Below are 23,194 nucleotides of genomic sequence, written 5' to 3'. Positions count from 1 at the left end.
ATATGTCACTGGATGTATAAATATGAAGCATCCACTTGGCGTTTCCACTCACTACCAAATGTAGTGAGAGGAAGCCCAGCTGCCGGCAGTGGGAGAAGATGGAGGGAGATAGATTTTAGCCTACATTCTGCACATTTCCTAATCGATGAAACATTTGATCTCAATACAGTTTTCTGTTCCCAAAGATAGAATCTGTTATGAACAGAGTGGACTACGTTTTGTAGACTTTACCCTTTGCCAAAGTTTAAAAAAAAATCGCGTTTACAAGGAGTGCAAAGGCGAATTGAGTTATTGCACAAGTGCAATTCACAGAGTAGCCGTTCCCTAACGGAAATATGCAGATATATGCTAGAACGAGCTAATAGCTCTGCCCACCTCCTTACTTATTCTACCCACTATGGCTGTGGTCTATCTTGGTTTAGTTATACAAATCTTCGGTATTGTATGATGTCTCTTTAAAGAAACACTCCCTCCCGCATGTCATTATGTCCTCAATGACGTCACGTCCGCGCCCCCATCTGTAGTACCTCATCAACACAATGATCAACTTCGTTTATTATAATGGAAGACGTGCATTTTTCTCAACAAAGGCTCAGAAAATATGTGTTGTGTAACTTGCTACTTCATATACTGCAACCGCATCTGAGATAAAATCCCTGTCCAATCCCCGGTAAGCTTAAATGTTGTATGATTTGGGTAGCTAGCTAACAGCTAGCCATTAGGCTGCCTGTTTATATGGTAGGCCGCAGTCTTTTGTATTTTGTTGAGCATGCATTTTTGCCGTCTTGGCGGAAAGATTGGTTTAGCGAAAATACACGTTTTTTTTTTATCTCGTGCACGTTACGATAAGATGTATAATACTTGTGTAATATATGTATGGCCTATCAGTTCATTGATGCAACTATCGGTTTTGTATGTCAGCTTCCGGAAAAGTTGTTGATCTGCCACATGAGTAAATGAGGTTTCTCCTTTGCCAATATAATCCATTCACCTGACAGGTGTGGCATATCAAGAAGCTGATTAGCAGCATGATCAGTACACAGGTGCACCTTGTACTGGGGACAATAAAAGGCCACTTTAAAATGTGCAGTTGTGGGGGAGTGCTGAGGAGTTTTTCTGCCTGTAATACAACCCTTTTGTGTGGAAAAACTAATTCTAGTTGGTTGAGCCTGGCTCCCCAGTGGGTGGGCCTGGCTACCAGGAGGGTAGGCCGATGCACCCCTGCCCAGTCATGTGAAATCCATAGATTAGGGCCTAATTTATTTATTTCAGTTGACTGATTTCCTTATATGAACTGTAACTCAGTAAAATGTTTGAAATTGCATTTTTGTTCAGTATAGTTAGCTAGCTGCATTGGGGAGGAGTACATGGAATCAACTATTACCATCGCAATAGCTACTAACTACACACATTTGTTTAGTTAGTTGTAGTTTAGTTTGTCTTATGGGAGAGGCATGGGTTAGCAGATATTTCTAGACTTAGTATTTTTCAGTCACATTGTACTCGGGCCACGTTATTATCAAGTCAGGTGGATAAATGGCAAATCACAATTCCAAATTGAGAAGCATATTGTTTATGTCACTGTGACATTCTTTCATGATCTGTCCATGTTTAGCTTAATATGCCTTATAAACATGATCTTTGATTTGGGTATTGTAAATGCAAAATAACCTTTATGGTTGAAATGTAAAGTACCCACTCTTAATTGACTACTGTCTATGACATCACCAGACTGCAGAATATCATAGCATTGCTAGATGACCACATTATTTTTGAGCAGTGATGCCTATAGAAATAGGAAAATTAACCAACTTTTCGAATCATCAGGGTGATTTCCTACGGTGTGATCAGCTTAAAGAAAGTAGCGCTCAGACACACAAACACACAAGACGAAGAGAAACGTGGGAGTCTCTGTGATGGCAGGCGGGCGAAGAGGGGTGAACCGCACTGCTTACTGCAGGCCTCCAATGAACAGTGAGCCAGGCTCTGTCAACAACGGCAACCACTCTACCAGCTCCCCAGTCACAGGGGTGCGCTCTCGGACAAGGTGAGAGGACATTGGGATAGTATGGGTTGACTGTGTACTACATAGAACACTGTGACATGTTGTTGTGACATGTTATTCCTTGATTATAGACAGCTGTTTTGTTGCATAGTGTAGGCCCATACCACAGTCCTGCTGTTATGGAGGGTGAGAATAGTAATAAGCTAATAGTCTTTAGATATCAACCTGTAGTAACACAAAGTCATCTTTTGATTTGAAATGCTGTTAGGAATAGCTCGGGTACGGGCATATCCAGTCCCCCATTGGCAGCCCAGACCGTGGTTCCTCTGAAGCACTGTAAGATCCCAGAGTTATCCATGGACAGGAACGTTCTGTTCGAGCTGCACCTGTTCTTCTGCCACCTCATCGCCCTCTCTGTCCACTATGTCAACATCTACAAGACTGTGTGGTGGTACCCCTCCTCACACCCTCCCTCACACACCTCACTGGTGAGTCCACCCACACACTCCACTCTCACTGACTGATGATATATGACTTTGGTGCTGTTTGTTGTCTGTCTAATTTGGCTAGTAGGGTTTGTTTATGGCTGACTTTGGAGGTGATTGGTTTGTGTTTATTTGGTTGTGTGTGTGGTGACTTCATTACCATTGTAGGGTCAGCGATAGCTTAGCTTGAGGCTGTATGGTAGATGCACATCACTCACTCTAGTTAATGACCACAGACTCCCGACGTAAAGAGTAAAAAACTAAAATATACTTTATTCCACAGATTTCCAGTATGTACAGCAGTGGTCACTTTCGCAGTCAAAAAGCAAGCCGAGATCTACCGCTCAGACCTTTTTAAAAATATGACTTTAAAAATGTAACATTAACCTAATAAAAACTGTTCTGTAAAAATGAGGTTTGTGCAGTATGCCTAATACATTCTCACAGCATATTGGCTATATGTCTGGCCTGCTCTTCTCAGACCATATTATATTTCAAAACTCTAGCTTTGATAACAAAATAGATCAGTTAGTGTAGTACTTGCAAGGCACAGCTCAGCATAATTAGCTTTTTTATTTTACTGGACTGATGGTACTTGCATCTGATGGTCATGGTGCTTTCAAGGTCAAATCAAATCATGACGTCAGTGATCTTCAGGTTGGGAAGTCGCAGCTCTAGAAAGATGCCAGAGTTTCCGACTTGGATGACCGTTCAAAGCGATTTATCCCAGTTGGATCTAGTTTTGTTGTGTTCCCAGTTGTTTTGAACACTGGCATTAGTCTCAGCGGAGGGAGGGAGAGCGCAGCAGAGGGTCTGCTTCTCACGGTCCCTGCGCTCTCCTTCCTTTCCTCCGGTGAGACTTACCAGAGAGAGGGGACACCGTCTTTCACCTGATTGGCAAAACTCGAGTCGCACCGCATCTGCCTCATGCACAAATCCATGTTGTCCCTATGATCAGAGAAAGTGAAATATTTCTCAATATTAAAAGACACGACGAGCTGCTAATAATAATACAAACGCAGGGATATTGATACACTTGGCTACTCATTCATTGCAGCTGCAGCACGAGTGGAAGTAGGGAGATGCATGTTTTATGTTTTGTAATAGTGTTGAATAAAAACTTAGATGAACTCACTCATAAAAACAACGCTCTTTGCTGTATTCTTTGACAGTCTCTCTCTGGTCATGGTTTTAAAAGTTATGAAATGTCATGTAGGCTAGTATCAAATTTGCTGTGGCTGAGGTCGTGGAAGCTGTAGGCACGGGGATTTGAGCTATCCGATTGGCCAGAGCAGTAGGCGCACCCTATTTAGCCACAGATCTCCCGGTTTGTCTTTTCAGACAAATTAAATGGTTCAAAATGGGAACACTTTGCCTACCCGGTGCGTAGGGCTTCTGAATCAAGTGTACCTACGGCCAACAGCGCAAAATGAAGAAAAGAGTGCAAGCTATTATGCCTTTATCAGACCAGAGAATCTTGTTTCTCATGGTCTGAGAGTCCTTTAGGAGCCTTTTGGCAAACTCCAAGCGGGCTGTCATATGCCTTTTTACTGAGGAGTGGCTTCCGTCTGGCCACTCTACCATAAAGACCTGATTGGTGGAGTGCTGTAGAGATGGTTGTCCTTCTGGAAGGTTCTCCCATCTCCACAGAGGAACTTTGGAGCTCTGTCAGAGTGACCATTGGGTTCTTGGTCACCTCCTGACCAAGGCCCTTCTTTCACGATTGCTCAGTTTGGCCGGGAGGCCAGCTCTAGGAAGAGTCTTGGTGGTTCCAAACTTCTTCCATTTAAGAATGACGGAGGCCACTGTGTTCTTTGGGACCTTCAATGCTGCATACATTTTGTGGTACCCTTCCCCAGATCTGTGCCACGACACAATCCTGCCTCGGAGCTTTACGGACAATTCCTTTGACCTCATGGCTTGATTTTTGCTCTGACATGCACTGTCAACTGTGGGACCTTTTTATATAGACAGGTGTGTGCCTTTCCAAGTCATGTCCAATCAATTGAATTTACCACAGGTGGACTCCAATCAATGTTGTAGAAACATCTCAAGGATGATCAATGGAAACAGGATGCACCTGAGCTCAATTTCGAGTCTCATAGCAAAGGGTCTGAATGCTTATGTAAATAAAGTATTTCTGTTTTTTGTTTGTAATAAATTTGCAAACGTTTCTAAACTTATTTTCACTTTGTCATTATGTGGTATTGTGTGTAGATTGATGAGAAAAAATAATATTTAATGTAACAATGTGGAAAAAGTAAAGGGCTCTGAATACTTTCCGAATACACTGTATATAATTCAAATTAGTGGATTCGGCTATTTCAGCCACACCCGTTGCTGACAGGTGTATCAAATCGAGCACACAGCCATGCAATCGCCATAGACAAACATTGGCAGTAGAATGGCCTTACTGAAGAGGTCAGTGACTTTCAACATGGCACTGTCATAGGATGCCACCTTTCCAACAAGACAGTTCGTCAAATTTCTGGCCTGCTAGAGCTGCCCCAGTCAACTGTAAGTGCTGTTATTGTGAAGTGAAAACGTCTAAGAGCAACAACGGCTCAGCCGCGAAGTGGTAGGCCACACAAGCTCACAGAAAGGGACCGCCGAGTGCTGAAACACGTAGCGTGTAAAAATCGTCTGTCCTCGTTTGCAACACTCACTACAGAGTTCCAAACTGCCTCTGGAAGCTACGTCAGCACAATAACTGTTCGTCGGGAGCTTCAAGAAACGGGTTTCCATGGCCGAGCAGCTGCACACAAGCCTAAGATCACCATGTGCAATGCCAAGCATCGGCTGGAGTGGTGTAAAGCTCGCCGCAATTAGACTCTGGAGTAGTGGAAACTTGTTCTCTGGAGTGATGTATCACTGTTCACCATCTGGCAGTCCGATGGACGAATCTGGGTTTGGCGGATGCCAGGAAAACGCTACCCACCCGACTTCATAGTGCCAACTGTAAAGTTTGGTGGAGGAGGAATAATGATTTGTGGCAGTTTTTCATGGTTCGGGCTAGGCCCCTTAGTTCCAGTGAAGGGAAATCTTAACGCTACAGCATACAATGACATTCTATACGATTCTGTGCTTCCAACTTTTTGGCAACAGTTTGGGGAAGGCCCATTCCTGTTTCAGCATGGCTATGCCCCCGTGCACAAAGCAAGGTCCATACAGAAATAGTTTTTTCGAGATCAGTGTGGAAGAACTTAACTGGCCTGCACAGAGCCCTGACCTCAACCCCATCGAACACCTTTGGTATGAATTGCTACGCCGACTGCGAGCCAGGCATAATCACCCAACGTCAGTGCCCGACCTCACTAATGCTCTTGTGGCTGAATGGATGCAAGTCCCCGCAGTAATTTTCCGACATCTAGTGGAATGCCTTCCCAGAAGAGTGGAGGCTATTATGGTAACAAAGGTGGGACCAACTACATATTAATGCCTATGATTTTGGAATGAGATGTCCACAAACTTAAATTATTTTCAGTTTAGTAACTAAAGGTAAGTATCTTCTAGTGATGGGGGGGGTGGAACGATAGTTACATATCACAATATTATTTGGGCAGATATTATATCGCTACTTTGGCTCTAAGTATCGATTTTAGTAAAAAAAAAAAAACTCTGGTATTTTCCATCATATAGTTTGTTCTCCATCTTCTATAAAATCTTATGTTTAATTAGTGAGCCAACATGTCAAAACTCATTTTCTTACACTCTCCCTTGTCTCTGCGGCAGACATAAAGTCAGCAATATGTTTGGGACATCAAATCGCAATATTGAATCGCAATACATAAGTATCTCAGGATCTACAATTATTTCCACGGGGATAACAAAAATGAGGACACGGTCAGATAACTGTACGGCTCCACAGATAAACTACAACTAGCCTTCTAGAATGTTAACAAAGCCGAAATAGTGGACATGAGCTGCTGCGTGATCTCTTAAAGAGACAGTATCCCATAACAAAAAAGCAAGAGAACTGAAACAATGTGTTGTAACAAACAATGCAACATAACTTAAACCAATAAATTTCGCTTATATTACAAACGTAGGCAAAATCCTAAATATGCTCCTACAACCATTGTGTGAGGGTTTGTTTGTATTTGACCACATTAGGTGGAGATAGTATCAGGTTTGATAATGGTACTACAGATTTGATAAATGATTGACAATGTCCGGTTTTGGAGGAGGACTGGATGTGCAGTGTCCATTCTTTGTACTTTGACATCTGACAAATTGATGAACTACATCTGAAAAGTGATTCCTTTCTAAATGTTATCACTATACTGTTATAAATTATATAACTTCTTATGGCATGCTAACTTAGTTTTCAGTAAGTAATAAAATGTTTTGTGTCTGATGCAGAACTTCCACCTCATCGACTATAACATGCTGCTGTTCACAGTCATCATACTGGCTCGCAGGCTGATTGCAGCGATTGTTAAAGAGGTAGGAATTCCCACCGCTTTGCAAGTTTTGATATTATAGATTTGTTATAAACAATTCACCAATGTGCATCTCTTTTACTCATGCAAGTGTTATTCTGTGATATTTGTCAATGTATGTTTTTTCGGCACCATTCTATCTGTTTTAGTTTTTCTCAAACCCACTTGGGTCTATATTTCTGTCCCTCAGAAGAATAATACCATATTGTCATATAACAAACATCATGCCTGTCTGCCCCCCTTTTCTCTCTTCTCTCTCTATCTGCCTCTCCAGGCGTCCCAGAGTGGGAAGCTCTCGTTCCCGCACTCTATCTTCCTGGTGATGGCACGGTTCGCTGTACTCACACTGACGGGCTGGAGTCTATGTCGCTCCCTCATATACCTCTTCAGGACCTACTCTGTCCTCAGCCTGCTCTTTCTCTGTTACCCGTAAGTATGGACCAGCTGTCAGGCTTCCACAACACAACCATTCAAGCCTACTTCACAATGACACAGAGACAGTCAGTCACCCCTGAAATTATTGTCACCCTTGATAAAGATAAGCAAAAGAGACCGTATAAAATAAATAATAAAATTACCTAGCTATGCTCAAAATATGGGACAATTTATTTTACAGTAATATAATTGATCAGAGAGATGGATTTTCTTGAACAAGTAATAAACAAAATTATCAAAAAGATGGGTGTGAAAATGATTGGCACCCCATTTTTCAATAATTTGTGCACCCTCCCCTTGCGAGAATAACAGCACTGAGCCTTTTTCTATAATGTTTTATGAGATTGGAGAAGACATTGGGATGGATCTTAGACCATTCCTCCATACGGAATCTTTCCAGATCCTTGATATCCTTCGGTCTGCACTTATGGACTGCCCTCTTCAATTCAAACCACAGGTTTTCAATGGGGTTCAGGTCCGGAGACTGACATGGCCAATGCAAAATGTTGAATTTGTGGTCAATTAACCATTCCTTTGTGGATATCTATGTGTGCTTGGGGTCATTGTCTTGCTGGAAGATCTACTTGCGGACAAGTTACAGCCTCCTGGCAGAGGCAACCAAGTGTTTGGCTAAAATGTCCTGGTACTTGGTAGAGTTCATAATGCTGTTGACCGAAACAAAGGCCACAGGACCAGTGGAAGCAAAACAGCCCCATAACATCAAAAAGCCACCACCATATTTTACAGTAGGTATGAGGTTATTTTCTGCATATGCATCCTTCTTTCGACAGCAAACCCACCACTGGTTTGCATGGCCAAAAACCTCTATTCAGTTCCAATCCAAGTGCCAATGCCGTTTAGCAAACTCCAGGCGTTTACATCTGTTGATTGCTCTCAATAAAGGCTCTTTCCTGGCAACCCTTCCAAATAGCCTATTGGCATGGAGGTGGCATCTAATTGTAGATTTAGAGACTTGGTGACCCAACTTCTTTAATTCAGGGGTTCTCAAAGTGGGGTCCGCGGAGGTACTGCAGGGGGTCTGCGGCCAGATCTAAAAGTATTTGGATACATTTTTTTAAAATGAATATTTCTAACAGATTCAATGAAATGTAGGCCAAGCAATCTGTGGAATAAGTGTAGAGGGTGCAATACAATGTAATATTATTAATATACAATTTATGTTCTTAACCCTGGGCAACATGGGCCTGGGAGGCACACAGGGATATTGGTATCCATGGTGCTCCACCAATTATACATTTTTCACCAAACTTATGATATTTACATTTTTTACATAAATGCACTGTAATTTAAAGCTAGAATCCTTAGTTGCTACATCAATTTTTGGTATGGAATACCATGATATACCCATTGATTCTTGAAGAATATAACTTATAAATGTGTGTAGAATTATAGGAAATTAGCTTGAAAACTGCAACATTTTCTCTCCGATGCCAAGAGGTGGGCCTTTACAATGTTCCTTCCCAGGGCCGGAGCACTGCCGAAGTCATAGTAAAACTCCTTGTTTGCTATTTTAAATCTCACTCGAGTTATAAGCGGGTCCCTAATGAATATGCTATCGCAAAAGAGGTCCCCGGACCCAAAAAGTTTGAGAACCCCTGCTGTAATTCTGTAAACTGTGGCGCTTGGATTTTTCTTGGCCTGCTGAACCATCTTCCTCACTGTTCGTGGGGACAAGATACACTTGGGTCCTCTACCATGCAAGTTTACCACTGTTCCAGTGGTTTTAAACTTCTTAATTATTGGCCTAATAGTGGTAAGTGGTATATAATACAAAACAAAAAGAATGAAGGTCAACGACCTTTTCTCTTTTCATTTGAGTTCTTTGCATTTACCCATAGTGATGTACAGAGGTGTGGACTCAAGTCACATGACTTGGACTCGAGTCTGAGTCGAGTCACAAATTTGATGACTTGAGACTCGACTTGATAGAAAATAAAATGACTTGACTTGGAGCCTCAAGACTCGGGACTCGACTTTGACTTGAGACTGATGACTTGAAATTATCTGGCCAGGTTTTGTAATGTTTCTTTACTCATTTTGTGGCACAGAGTCTCTGTGGATTACTCTCCACGCAGTCAGAGCCAGTATCGCACTTGTAAAAAACAGATTGGCTAGTGAAACGCACGTTCAGATCTCTGATTGAACCAGCAAACTGTCAATCAACACAGGTCGGGTGAGTTAGTGCAGTTAGAAGGTTTTGGGGGGTTGCGAGTGTGAAATGTTTTATTTTGAAAAAATGTATAGGCTACTGTTAGGTTCTAAACGAGTTTATTCACCCACTGGGTCCCACAGCTGCATAAGACAAAGACATGTTTCCACCAGCACAATGTGTGTGTGTGTGTGTATATACCCCAATTTGGGTGAAGTATCCTCCCTTCCCTCTAAACATTATATGTTTATTGCTAGGCAGGAAGTTAAGTGATGCAGGCAATAAACTGTTCCTTCTTCCTTAATGTGACCTGACCTCACTCCTCACTGATCCACAGCTATCATATAAAACACAGTTTAGCAATCTGCTACGGACGCATATTTGACAGAACGATAGGCTACCTGGTGATTTTAATTGATAATTTTCAATCTTCAGAAAGTATTAAAACCCCTTTACTTTTTCCACATTTTGATGTGTTACAGCCTTCATTTAAAGCTAATTAAATTGAGACATATACCTACACACAATACCCCATAATGTTGAAGTGGAATTATGTTTTTAGAAATGTTGTCTTGAGTCAATAAGTATTCAACCCCTTTATGGCAAGCCTAAATAAGTTCAGGAGGAAAACTTTGCTTATCAAGTCACTTAATAAGTTGCATGTACTCACTCTGTGTGCTTTAAACATGATTTTTGAATGACTACCTCATTTCTGTACCCCGCACATACAATTATCTGTAAGGTCCCTCAGTCGAGCAGTGCATTTCAAACACAGATTCAACCACAAAAACCAGGGTGGTTTTTCAATGCCTCTCAAAGAAGGGTACCTATTGGTAGATGGGTAAAGAAAAATATGCAGACATTAAATATCCCTTTGAGTATGGTGAAGTTATTAATTACACTTTGGATGGTGTATCAATACACCCAGTCACTAAAGATACAGATGTCCTTCCTTACTCAGTTGCCGGAGAGAAAGGAAACCGCTCAGGGATTTCATGAGGCAAACAGTTACTTAATGGCAGTGATAGGAGAAAACTGAGGATGGATCAACAACATTGTAGTTACTCCACAATACTAATCTAAATGACAGGGTGAAAAGGAAGCCTGTATGCAATAAGGCACTAAAGAACTGCAAAAAATTCTGCTAAGAAATTAACTTTTTGTCCTGAATACAAAGTGTTATGTTTGGGGCAAATCCAACACGACACATCACTGAGTGCCACTTCATATTTTCAAGCATGGTGGTGGCTGCATCATGTTATGGGTATGTTTGTCATCGGCATGGACGAGGGAGTTTTCTTAGGGTAAAAAGAAATGGAATAGAGCTAAGCATAGGCAAAATCCTAGAGGAAAACCTGGTTAAGACTGCTTTCCAACAGACACTGGGAGACATGCACCTTTCAGCAGGACAATAATCTAAAACACAAGGCCGAATATACAGTGCATTCGGAAAGTATACAGACTCCTTGACTTTTTCCACATTTTGTTACGTTACAGCCTTATTCTAAAATGGATGTTAAAAAATATATATATACCCCATAATGACAAAGCAAAAACAGGTTTTTAGAAATGTTGGCAAATGTATGAAACAAATTACTGAAATATCACATTTTACGTAAGTATTCAGAACCTTTACTCAGTACCTTTGGCAGCGATTACAGCCTCGAGTCTTCTTGGGTATGACACTACAAGCTTGGCACACCTGTATTTGGGGAGTTTCTCCCATTCTTCTCTGCAGATCCCCTCAAGCTCTGTCAGGTTGGATGGAGAGCGTCGCTGCACAGCTATTTACAGGTCTCTCCAGAGATGTTAGATCGGGTTCAAGTCCGGGCTCTGGCTGGGCCACTCAAGTACATTGAGACTTGTCCCGAAGCCACTCCTGCGTTGTCTTGGCTGTTTGCTTAGGGTCGTTGTCCTGTTGGAAGGTGGACCTTCACCCCAGTCTGAGGTCTTAAGTGCTCTGGAGCAGGTTTTCATCAAGGATCTCTCTGTACTTTGCTCTGTTCATCTTTGCCTCGATCCTGACTAGTCTCCCAGTCCCTGCCGCTGAAAAACATCCCCACAGCATGATGCTGCCACCACCATGCTTCACCGTAGGTATGGTGCCAGGTTTCCTCCAGACATGATGCTTGGCATTCAGGCCAAAGAGTTCAATCTTGTTTCATCAGACCAGATAATCTTGTTTCTCATGGTCTGAGAGTCCTTTAGGTGCCTTTTGGCAAACTCCAAGCGGCCTGTCATGTGCCTTTTACTGAGGAGTGGCTTCCATCTGGCCACTCTACCATAAAAACCTGATTGGTGGAGTGCTGCAGAGATGGTTGTCCTTCTGGAAGGTTCTCCCATCTCTACAGAGGAACTGTAGAGCTCTGTCAGAATGACCATCGGGTTCTTGGTCACCTCCTAGACCAAGGCCCTTCTCCCCCGATTGCTCAGTTTGGCCGGGCGGCCAGCTCTAGGAAGAGTCTTGGTGGTTCCACACTTCTTCCATTTAAGAATGATGGAGGCCACTATGTTCTTGGGGACCTTCAATGCTGCAGAAATGTTTTGGTACCCATCTCCAGATCTGTGTCTCGACACAATCCTGTTTCGGAGCTCTACGGACAATTCCTTTGACCTCATGGCTTGGTTTTTGCTCTGACATGCACTGTCAACTGTGGGACCTTTAATTAGACAGGTGTGTGCTTTTCCAAATCATGTCAAGGGGTATGAATACTTTTTGAAGGCACTCCACCTCAGTGGTGGTACTGGCTACATGTCTAAAGTAGGGGTATTAATCTCTTACCTTACGTGGTCCGGAGACGGCTGATTTTCTGTTCTACCTGCTAATTAATTGAACACAATCAGTGGAACTGGCTTCGAGGTCCAGAGTTGAGTTTGAGGGGTCTGAAGATAGCTGTAAAAAAATGTATTACGATATTTGTGAGGAAGAAAATGGCTACAGACACCATGTTTTCCATCCGATCCTGCAACCTCCGCTGCATACAGGTAGGCCTTATGATCCTGCTTGCTCTAGACTCCAGAGAAGTGACAATGTGACATGATATCCCTAATTGATATTGATTGCTAACATGAATGACTTTCAGCTCAAAATGCAGGTGTAAAATGCTATTTATGCGTTTTGAAAATGCAGCACCGTTTATGGCTTTAATGACAGGCTACATTTGCGCAGCGATTGTGAGCACCTGTCCGCCCTGTGCGTGCCCGGGGGCTTTGAACCACTGATTTGGCAAACAGTTTGTTGGTTTGCTGTACGCCTACAGCTAGGATCAGGTGCAGTGCAAACGTTAAATTGTATGAAGAGAGTTTTGCCATAAATAAATATGCATCTCCCAAAACAATTGGTGATCAAGAATATTAACTGTTTACTTTACAAGCTCACCAGCAGTGGGGCATCAAGCAACAATTACTAGCATAGGCCTACTGGTCTTTTGGTATGTCAAAATTGCTTGCATTTGGAATTTTGTTAAATTAATTATCACATAATCTAAATGTGTTATAGACAAAATAATGAGAAGGGCTGTCTGGTTCCTCAATAAACAGATGTGTAGTTGAACAAGTATAGATGTTTTTTTACTTGACTTGAAGTTCCTCTGTGTCCACATCACTAAGGACATATCATGGTCCAAACACACCAACACAGTCATGAAGAGGGCAAGACAGCGCCTCTTCCCCCTCAGGAGGCTGAAAATATTTGGCATGGGCTCTCAAAGTTATACAGCTGCACAATTGAGAGCATCTCGCTGCACAATTGAGAGCATCTCGCTGCATCACCGCTTGCTATGGCAACTGATTGGCATCCGACCGCAAGGCGCTACAGAGGGTAGTGCGTACGTCCCAGTACATCACAGGGGCCGAGCTCCCTGCCATCCAGTACCTTTATACCAGGCGGTGTCAGAGGTAGGCCCTAAAAATTGTCAAACACTCCAGCCACCTAAGTCATAGACTGTTCTCTCTGCTACTGCACAGCAAGCGGTACTGGAGCGCCAAGTCTGGGACCAAAAGGTTCCTGAACAGCTTCTACCCCCAAGCCATTAGACTGCTGGACAGTTAATCAAATGGATACCTGGACTATTAACAATCATGACGCATGTGACAAATATATTTTGATTTGAGACTTGACTTGAAAAAATTTGACCCGTTCTATTTGGGACTCGACTTGAGACTCGGACCTTGAAACTTGCTTGCGACTCGAATAATAGTGACTTGGTCCAGCCTCTGGTGATGTATGACAAATGGATTTTACATGCTTGCTACCTAATTTTAAACCCCAGTGAAACCGGAAGCCATGGAAGGCCACAATACAATTCCTTAAGCTAAGATTAACTTGTATTTTTATGAATCTTTAGGGGTGTCAATTTTGTATTACTTGTTAAACAAAATGTATTTCTCTGAGCAATTCTATTAATATAAAATTCTGCATACAATGTAACTCAATATTTGTTTTATTTTATACAGTCAATTTTGCTCATCTTTATTGAGGGTGCCAATAATTTGAGGTGACTGTACATTTACTTTTTCACTGCCCAACAACACTGTCACTAGTATCAACCTTCACTAGGGATCAGAACCCTTGTCAAGCTCAACGACTCAATGACTCCAGTGTCTCTGCTGTCCATACAGCTCAAGTTGGTCATCAGTGTCAATTCAAGATTAGATTTGAATAGACTAAAATATACCCATGTCAGATTGGAATACATTGTGACCTGAAAGCTCTGCAATCCCCTGTTTCCAAAGGTTCGGTATGTACATTCCCTTTTTCCGGTTAAACTGCGACCTCCGCCGGGACGTGCCGCTCTCACCCATCGCTAGCATCGGGTCGAAGGAGGGGGGCAGCATGGGGCGTGGGCGGGACTACATGACGGCTCTGAAGGAGACATGGAAGCAGCACACCAGCCAGCTGTACGGGGTCCAGGCCATGCCCACACATGCCTGCTGCCTCTCCCCAGACCTCATCCGCAAAGAGGTGGAGTACCTGAAGATGGACTTCAACTGGAGGATGAAGGAGGTGCTGGTCAGCTCCATGCTCAGTGCTTACTACGTGGCCTTCGTACCTGTATGGTTTGTTAAGGTGAGTAAATATAACTGACTTCCCAGCCTTATCTTATATGTGTTGAGTGATCTGCTAATCCAGTTCTCTATGAAGTAGGGTGCTGTGACAGATTTGTTAAAGGAGGGTCTACCGTCAGAGCTCTCTTTGTTTTTGCACCATAGTGCAGCACTGTTATATATCGCCAATTAGATTTGTCAACATAATCTAGAATAGATACGGTGAGGGGAAAAAAGTATTTGATCCCCTGCTGATTTTGTACGTTTGCCCACTGACAAAGAAATGATCAGTCTATAATTTTAATGGTAGGTTTATTTGAACAGTGAGAGACAGAATAACAACAAAAAAATCCAGAAAAACGCATGTCAAAAATGTTATAAATTGATTTGCATTTTAATGAGGGAAATAAGTATTTGACCCCCTCTCAATCAGAAAGATTTCTGGCTCCCAGGTGTCTTTTATACAGCTGAGATTAGGAGCACACTCTTAAAGGGAGTGCTCCTAATCTCAGTTTGTTACCTGTATAAAAGACACCTGTCCACAGAAGCAATCAATCAATCAGAATCCAAACTCTCCACCATGGCCAAGACCAAAGAGCTCTCCAAGGATGTCAGGGACAAGATTGTAGACCTACACAAGGCTGGAATGGGCTACAAGACCATCGCCAAGCAGCTTGGTGAGAAGGTGACAACAGTTGGTGCGATTATTCGCAAATGGAAGAAACACAAAATAACTGTCAATCTCCCTCAGCCTGGGGCTCCATGCAAGATCTCACCTCGTGGAGTTGCAATGATCATGAGAACGGTGACAAATCAGCCCAGAACTACACGGGAGGATCTTGTCAATGATCTCAAGGCAGCTGGGACCATAGTCACCAAGAAAACAATTGGTAACACACTACGCCGTGAAGGACTGAAATCCTGCAGTGCCCGCAAGGTCCCCCTGCTCAAGAAAGCACATACATGCCCGTCTGAAGTTTGCCAATGAACATCTGAATGATTCAGAGGAGAACTGGGTGAAAGTGTTGTGGTCAGATTAGACCAAAATTGAGCTCTTTGGCATCAACTCAACTTGCCGTGTTTGGAGGAGGAGGAATGCTGCCTATGACCCCAAGAACACCATCCCCACTGTCAAACATGGAGGTGGAAACATTATGCTTTGGGGGTGTTTTTCTGCTAAGGGGACAGGACAACTTCACTGCATCAAAAGGACGATGGATGGGGCCATGTACCGTCAAATCTTGGGTGAGAACCTCCTTCCCTCAGCCAGGGCATTGAAAATGGGTCGTGGATGGGTATTCCAGCATGACAATGACCCAAAACACACAGCCAAGGCAACAAAGGAGTGGCTCAAGAAGAAGCACATTAAGGTCCTGGAGTGGCCTAGCCAGTCTCCAGACCTTAATCCCATAGAAAATATGTGGAGGGAGCTGAAGGTTCGAGTTGCCAAACGTCAGCCTCGAAACCTTTAATGACTTGGAGAAGATCTGCAAAGAGGAGTGGGACAAAATCCCTCCTGAGATGTGTGCAAACCTGGTGGCCAACTACAAGAAACGTCTGACCTCTGTGATTGCCAACAAGGGTTTTACCACCAAGTACTAAGTCATGTTTTGCAGAGGGGTCAAATACTTATTTCCCTCATTAAAATGGATGTTTTTGTTGTTATTCTGTCTCTCACTGTTCAAATAAACCTACCATTAAAATTATAGACTGATAATTTCTTTGTCAGTGGGCAAACGTACAAAATCAGCAGGGGATCAAATACTTTTTTCCCTCACTCATTGCTTGATGCCTGCAGTTATAAAGAGTCTCTGAGGTGCTGTGCTTTTCTGGCTGCTGACTCTGGTTGTGTGCTGGTCCTCTCCAGAGCACACAATACGTGGACAAGCGCTGGTCCTGTGAGCTCTTCATCCTGGTGTCTGTCAGTACCTCAGTTATCCTCATGAGGCACCTGCTGCCCCCACGCTACTGTGACCTGCTCCATAAGGCTGCAGCACACCTGGGCTGCTGGCACAAAGTGGACCCTTCTCTCTGCTCCAATGTCCTGCAGCACATGTAAGTACTACTAGTGAGGAGGCATCACAGCCTAGGGAGCGCTGATGATATCACTGAGGGTTTGGGAGGGACTATAACTCTGTAATTACGCTATTAATAACATGTATTAATATTGTTGTTACTCAGTGCCGTTTCTAGGCATAAGCGACATAAGCGTCCGCTTAGGGCCCCGCTTATGTCGCTTAGTAACAAAACAAATTAAGAAGTAAGTCGGGGTTTAAACTTACTGTTAGTTAGGATAGCAGAATAAACAACTTGTAATTTCAAAATTTGGTAGTGCATCAGCAGTTTTCCTCTTGTTAGGTCAGTCACTCAACATTCCATGAGACTTTTGAGAAAAACATGCAGGGCTTGACAGTAACCTGTTTATCCACTTGTCCTTCAGACATGGAGGTGACTGAAAACGTTATTGTGTTTGATGCAAGAAACCATTATTATTCCCATACCATTATTACAGAGAATAAGACAAATAATGCTACCCTCTGCCTATTGGCTACTTAGCTTATTCAAGCCTGTGTCAAAATTTTACACTGCCCCTTTAAGACATAAAAACATCTCTTTAGCTGACTTGCTTTACAAAGATGTCTAGAAATGTACACGTTTTGTGCTCTTGTAGGAAGCAATCACTCTCCTATTGCTGACTACAAATGATCTATAACTGGGCTAATAACTCATTAACTAGCAAAGGATATGAACAGAATGTGCACAGGTGGCTACATGAAGCTCTTGCTTTGATCTCAAAACAAGGGCATCTACTCACGACCCCAGCTGTAAACACAGTCCAGTTCAAAGTAAATGTCACAGATCCACATTATGGCAATGGGCTATTTGCATATAGGCCTACTGCAGCTCTGATTGGTTATGCCACACCGGTCTGTGTAGAGTACGGGCTGAGTCGTGCACAATAGAATCCTACTCTGATGCATTCTGCCTACAACAAACTCTCTTGTTGCATAGTTTGTTTTGTTTTGGTATGTTGAATTGAAAGTGGCTAATATTGCGTTGATTTGATCACAACTGCCACAGTAAATGGAAACGTTGATAGTGTTAAGTAACAGGAAAAACCCTATCTAGTGCTTCTCACCGTGGGCTGATTCTGCACGGCAGTCCCGGGGAGCTGCACTGCAGTCTCGGGCTACGGGAACATTGCTTGGTAGCTAGTTATGAGGTTGGGAGATTGGGAACCTAGCTAACTAAAGCCAACTTCATAAAATATCTAGGTGGCAAGTATTACAGAGAAACAACAAAACATTTTAGTTTTTTTTTAATTCATCAAGGAATCAATACATAGCTTGATCATTCATCAAATAATCAATATATAGCTTGATCAAATTAATTTACAAACATACCTCCTGTGAATCCTGCCCATCACCGGCAGCTACAATCAAATAGAATGCTGTGTCACTCTACTCGCTCTTTGCCCCGTCATATCTTCGCTTAAAAATGTTCAGTCATTAATGTAACATCTGAAATAAATCAAGAACAGGACTAATCTGAGGGGGCACATGCCCTTGTGCCCCCTATGGGCATGACACCTCTGTGTATATTACTAGGGTTATTACAGTGTTATGCCATCCGTATAACAACTGAATATAAATAATTCATCTGGTATTTGAACCCCCTTTTTGTTGTTGATAATAATGATGAAGACAAACCGAAAAAAGGCAGAAAGTGGGTAACACATCATAAACATAAGAAAATCAAATGTACATTTTACATTTACATTTTAGTCATTTAGCAGACGCTCTTATCCAGAGCGACTTACAGTTAGTGAGTGCATACATTTTTCATACTGGCCCCCCGTGGGAAACGAACTCACAACCCTGGCGTTGCAAGCGCCATGCTCTACCAACTGAGCTACAGGGGACTAATAGCAACAGATACAATTTCATGGTACAATTAGTACAGATATGTCTTCAAAGCCATTCTCAGCAGGTAGCAGCATATATGATATCATGGTACAGTTAGTACAGATATATATTTTAAGAGCTATTAGCGGCAGATCGAGTTTCATATAGCAATCTCAAAAACTGCCAGTACAGCAAAATGCTGAGCATACAAATATTGATATTTTCATTGACAACGTGTGTGTACATGAAACACAGGCACTCGCTGGAACTTAGAAGGTTTAACTGCCTTCTAAGAGCCTCTCTCAATAAAGGACAAAGGGGGGGACCATACCTTTACAAATGTGGATCCACGGTTCTACAAATCCATTTAGTTAATTTCTCTAATGGCAAAAAGTCTGCAACCAGTTTTAACCATAGTTGAAAAGTAGGTGGATTGTAATTTTTCCAACACACGAATACATTTCATTGCAAAGTAGGAAATGGTTATTAGAAACCTGGGTCATGCAGAAAGACAATGATCCCAAACACACAAGCACGTCAACATCAGAATTGCTGAAAAGCAACAAATGTAATGTTTTGGAATGTCAAAGTCCAGACCTAAACCCCATTTGAAATATTATTGCAGGACCTGAAACGAGCAGTTCATTCTCAAAAAGCCACAAATGTTGCTGAGGTTAAAGCTGTTCTGCATGGAAGAGTGGGCCAACATTCCTCCACAGCGATGTGAAAGACTGATCAACAACTACAGGAAGCATTTGGTTGCATTCAATGCAGCTGAAGGTGGCACAACCAGTTACTGAGGGGCAATTACTTTTTCACATGGGCATTGTGTGTTGCATAACTTTGTTAATAAAATAAATGAAATAATTAGCAAAATGTTATGTTATTCAGGTTCCCTTTATCTAATATTAGATTTTGGTTGAAGATCTAAAAACATTCAGTGTCAAAAATATGAAAAAATAGATGAAATCAAATGGAGAAAATCAGGAAGGGGGCAAATACTTTTTCATGGCACTGTATGGAGGCCCACCTCTAAGAGCACATTGGGCAAGTCAGAGTTACAGGAAATAGGAGCAGGTAAAGAAAGCGTATTTGAAATACCCAAGTATTTTCTACAGTCTGCCCAAGCCATTAGTGTGTTGTACATAGTGAAGGTCTTTATTATCACAAATATGATCAAACTGATTTACAAACACAAGACTCTTCAGAGGTAAAGAAAGGCTTGATTTGAGATTCAATTTCAACCATAGGGAGTCCTGTCTGCCCATAATCCAGGACATCAAATTACGAGTTTGGGCTGACCAATAATATAGTTGGAAATTGGGCAGACCCAGACCCCCCCATAGACTCAGGTTTGACCAGAGTAGAGTACTTAATTCTGGGGGTTTGTTAACACCATATAAACCTTAATACACATTTTATTCAGAGAATCAAAAAAATAATATGGTGAATAACAGGAAATCATTTGAATGAGATGATTAAATCTGGATAGAACGTTCGTTCATCCTCACTATGTTAATCCGTCCAATTGTAGTCACAGGGAGAGTGGACCAGCGAATCAGGTCTTTAATTTTGCCAATGAGGGGAGTGTAGTTTTCTTTAAACAGATTCTTAACGGCTGGGGTAAAATATTTTCCCAGATATATGCATCCATTTGGCTTCCAAGAGAAAGGACAGACTAAACTCTGCTTATCTGATAGCTGGCTATTTAACAGACAAGCGTTAGATTTACTAAGATTTGCTTTGTATCTATTTGAACCCTCTTCTCTCTCTTCCTCCTACAGATGGACGGAAGAGTACATGTGGCCCCAGGGTGTCCTGGTCAAACACAATAAGAATGTATACAAGGCCATAGGGCACTACAATGTGGCTGTCCCCTCAGATGTCTCCCACTATCGCTTTTACGTGAGTAACACCAACTGCAAGACTGTTCAAATCAAATCAAATTGAATTGTATTTGTCACGTGCCGAATACAACAGGTGTAGACCTTACAGTGAAATGCTTACTTACAAGCCCTTAATCAACAATGCAGTTTTAAGAAAGAATACCAAAAAACACAAAAAAATACAATATAAAATAATACGAAATAAAAGTAACAAATAATTAAAGAGCAGCAGTAAATATAACAATAGCAAGGCTATATACAGGGGGTACCGGTACCGTGTCAATGTGCGGGGGCACCGGTTAGTCGAGGTAATTGAGGTAATATGTACAGTTGAAGTCGAAAGTTTACATACACCTTAGCCAAATACAATTAAACTCTTTTCACAATTCCTGACATTTTAATCCTAGTAAAAATTCCTTGTCTTAGGTCAGTTAGGATCACCACTTTATTTTAAGAATGTGAAATGTCAGAATAATAGTAGAGAGAATGATTTATTTCAGCTTTTATTTATTTCATCACATTCCCAGTGGGTCAGAAGTTTACATACACTCAATTAGTATTTTGTAGCATTGCCTTTAAATTGTTTAACTTGGGTCAAACATTTCGGGTAGCCTTCCACAAGCTTCCCACAATAAGTTGGGTGAATTTTGGCCCATTCCTCCTGAGAGACGATTTTTCAGTTCTGCCCACACATTTTCTATAGGATTGAGGTCAGTGCTTTGTGATGGCCACTCCAATACCTTGACTTTGTCCTTAAGCCATTTTGCCACAACTTTGGAAGTATGCTTGGGGTCATTGTCCATTTGGAAGACCCATTTGCGACCAAGCTTTAACTTCCTGACTGATGTCTTGAGATGTTGCTTCAATATGTGGTCCTCTGTAGCTCAGCTGGTAGAGCACGGCACTTGTAACGCCAAGGTAGTGGGTTCGATCCCCGGGACCACCCATACACACAAAAAAAAAATAATTATGCACGCATGACTGTAAGTCGCTTTGGATAAAAGCGTCTGCTAAATGGCATTATTATTATTATTATTAATATATCCACATAATTTTCCTTCCTCATGATGCCATCTATTTTGTGAAGTGCACCAGTCCCTCCTGCAGCAAAGCACCCCCACAGCATGATGCTGCCACCCCCATGCTTCACGGTTGGGATGGTGTTCTTCAGCTTGCAAGTACCCCCTTTTTCCTCCAAACATAACAATGGTCATTATGGCCAAACATTTCTATTTTTGTTCAATCAGACCAGAGGACATTTCTCCAAAAAGTACAATCTTTGTCCCCATGTGCAGTTGAAACCGTAGTCTGGCTTTTTTATGGCGGTTTTGGAGCATTGGCTTCTTCCTTGCTGAGCGGCCTTTCAGGTTATGTCGATATAGGACTCGTTTTACTGTGGATATAGATACTTTTGTACCTGTTTCCTCCAGCATCTTCACAAGGTCCTTTGCTGTTGTTCTGGGATTTATTTGCACTTTTCGCACCAAAGTACGTTCATCTCTAGGAGACAGAACGCGTCTCCTTCCTGAGCGGTATGACGGCTGCGTGGTCCCATGGTGTTTATAGTTGCGTACTATTGTTTGTACAGATGAACGTGGTACCTTCAGGCGTTTGGAAATTGCTCCCAAGGATGAACCAGACTTGTGGAGGTCTACAATATTTTTTCTGAGGTCTTTGTTGATTTCTTTTTATTTTCCCATGATGTCAAGCAAAGAGGCACTGAGTTTGGGGGGGGCAATGCAAATAGTCTAGGTAGCCATTTTATTATATTTGATTATATGTTCAGGAGTCTTATGGCTTGGGGGTAGAAGCTGTTTAGAAGCCTCATGGACCTAGACTTGGCACTCCGGTACCGCTTGCCGTGCGGTAGCAGAGAGAACAGTCTATGACTAGGGTGGCTGGAGTCTTTGACAATTTTTAGGACCTTCCTCTGACACCGCCTGGTATAGAGGTCCTGGATGTCAGGAAGCTTGGCCCCAGTGATGTACTGGGCCGTACGTTCTTGTTTGCACCTCAGGCAGCCAATGCTGAAGGACTGTACTTCCAGACATTTGTTTGTTCAATAACAACATGCCTCCTCTTTTGTCTTTTTATCCTTTAGTTTTTCTTCAACAAGCCCTTACGAATATTGAACATCCTCATCATCTTGGAAGGTGCGATGATATTCTACCAGCTCTACTCGTTGATATGCTCAGAAAAGTGGCATCAGACGATATCCTTGGCTTTAATTCTCTTCAGCAACTACTACGCCTTCTTCAAGCTTCTCAGAGACAGAATAGTCTTAGGCAAGGCCTACTCATACTCCAATTGCTCATCCGACCAGAAGATAAGTTAGACATAAGTTATTGTTGGTTATTTGTCATGGAACAAGAAAACACGCATGAGAGCTTTGTATTTTTTCTACAACTGCATTTTGTGTCACTGATTTTGTTCTGAGCTGCCATAATAAAAATAAACATATTTTTGTATTCCTTTAAAGGTTCTGCCTGTGATTCTTTGTGGTTGAACTCTTGAGTTGGCCATGCTGTCTGGTGTCTTTTCTTTCCCACTAGAGGGCTCCATACCACTCCTACAACTCTGTTTACTTATTTTCACCAACAGATGTCAATATAATTCATTTTTCAATATAGATATTAGATAGAGTATTTCAATATAATCCAATTATTATTATTAACATTAACAATGTGTCATATCACAGCTAGATTGTTTCTCATTATTTTATAAAAATGTGCCAATTCGCAGAAGACATGGCTCCCTAAAACTGCTAATAACTTGTGAAAAATAAAAAATAAATGTTACATTTCACCAGGGGCCTCGAGG

General features: G+C 42.0%; 1 protein-coding gene across 1 annotated transcript; it reads left to right on the top strand.

Annotated features, from left to right (window-relative positions):
• The first annotated feature begins 482 nt into the window (after positions 1-482).
• On the top strand, positions 483-22,852 carry LOC121544979 (transmembrane protein 39B). Its single transcript, XM_041855272.2, has 9 exons — positions 483-670; positions 1,828-2,047; positions 2,274-2,493; positions 6,853-6,936; positions 7,207-7,361; positions 14,272-14,605; positions 16,451-16,638; positions 20,273-20,393; positions 22,476-22,852. Exons 2-9 carry the CDS (start codon positions 1,917-1,919, stop codon positions 22,707-22,709), a joined length of 1,467 nt encoding a protein of 488 aa, XP_041711206.1. The 5' UTR covers positions 483-670; positions 1,828-1,916; the 3' UTR covers positions 22,710-22,852.
• The last annotated feature ends 342 nt before the right edge of the window (positions 22,853-23,194 follow it).

Source organism: Coregonus clupeaformis, chromosome 29, assembly GCF_020615455.1.
Source record: "Coregonus clupeaformis isolate EN_2021a chromosome 29, ASM2061545v1, whole genome shotgun sequence".
Classification (NCBI taxonomy): Eukaryota; Metazoa; Chordata; class Actinopteri; order Salmoniformes; family Salmonidae; genus Coregonus; species Coregonus clupeaformis.
This window is presented reverse-complemented; position numbering and strand designations above follow the sequence as displayed.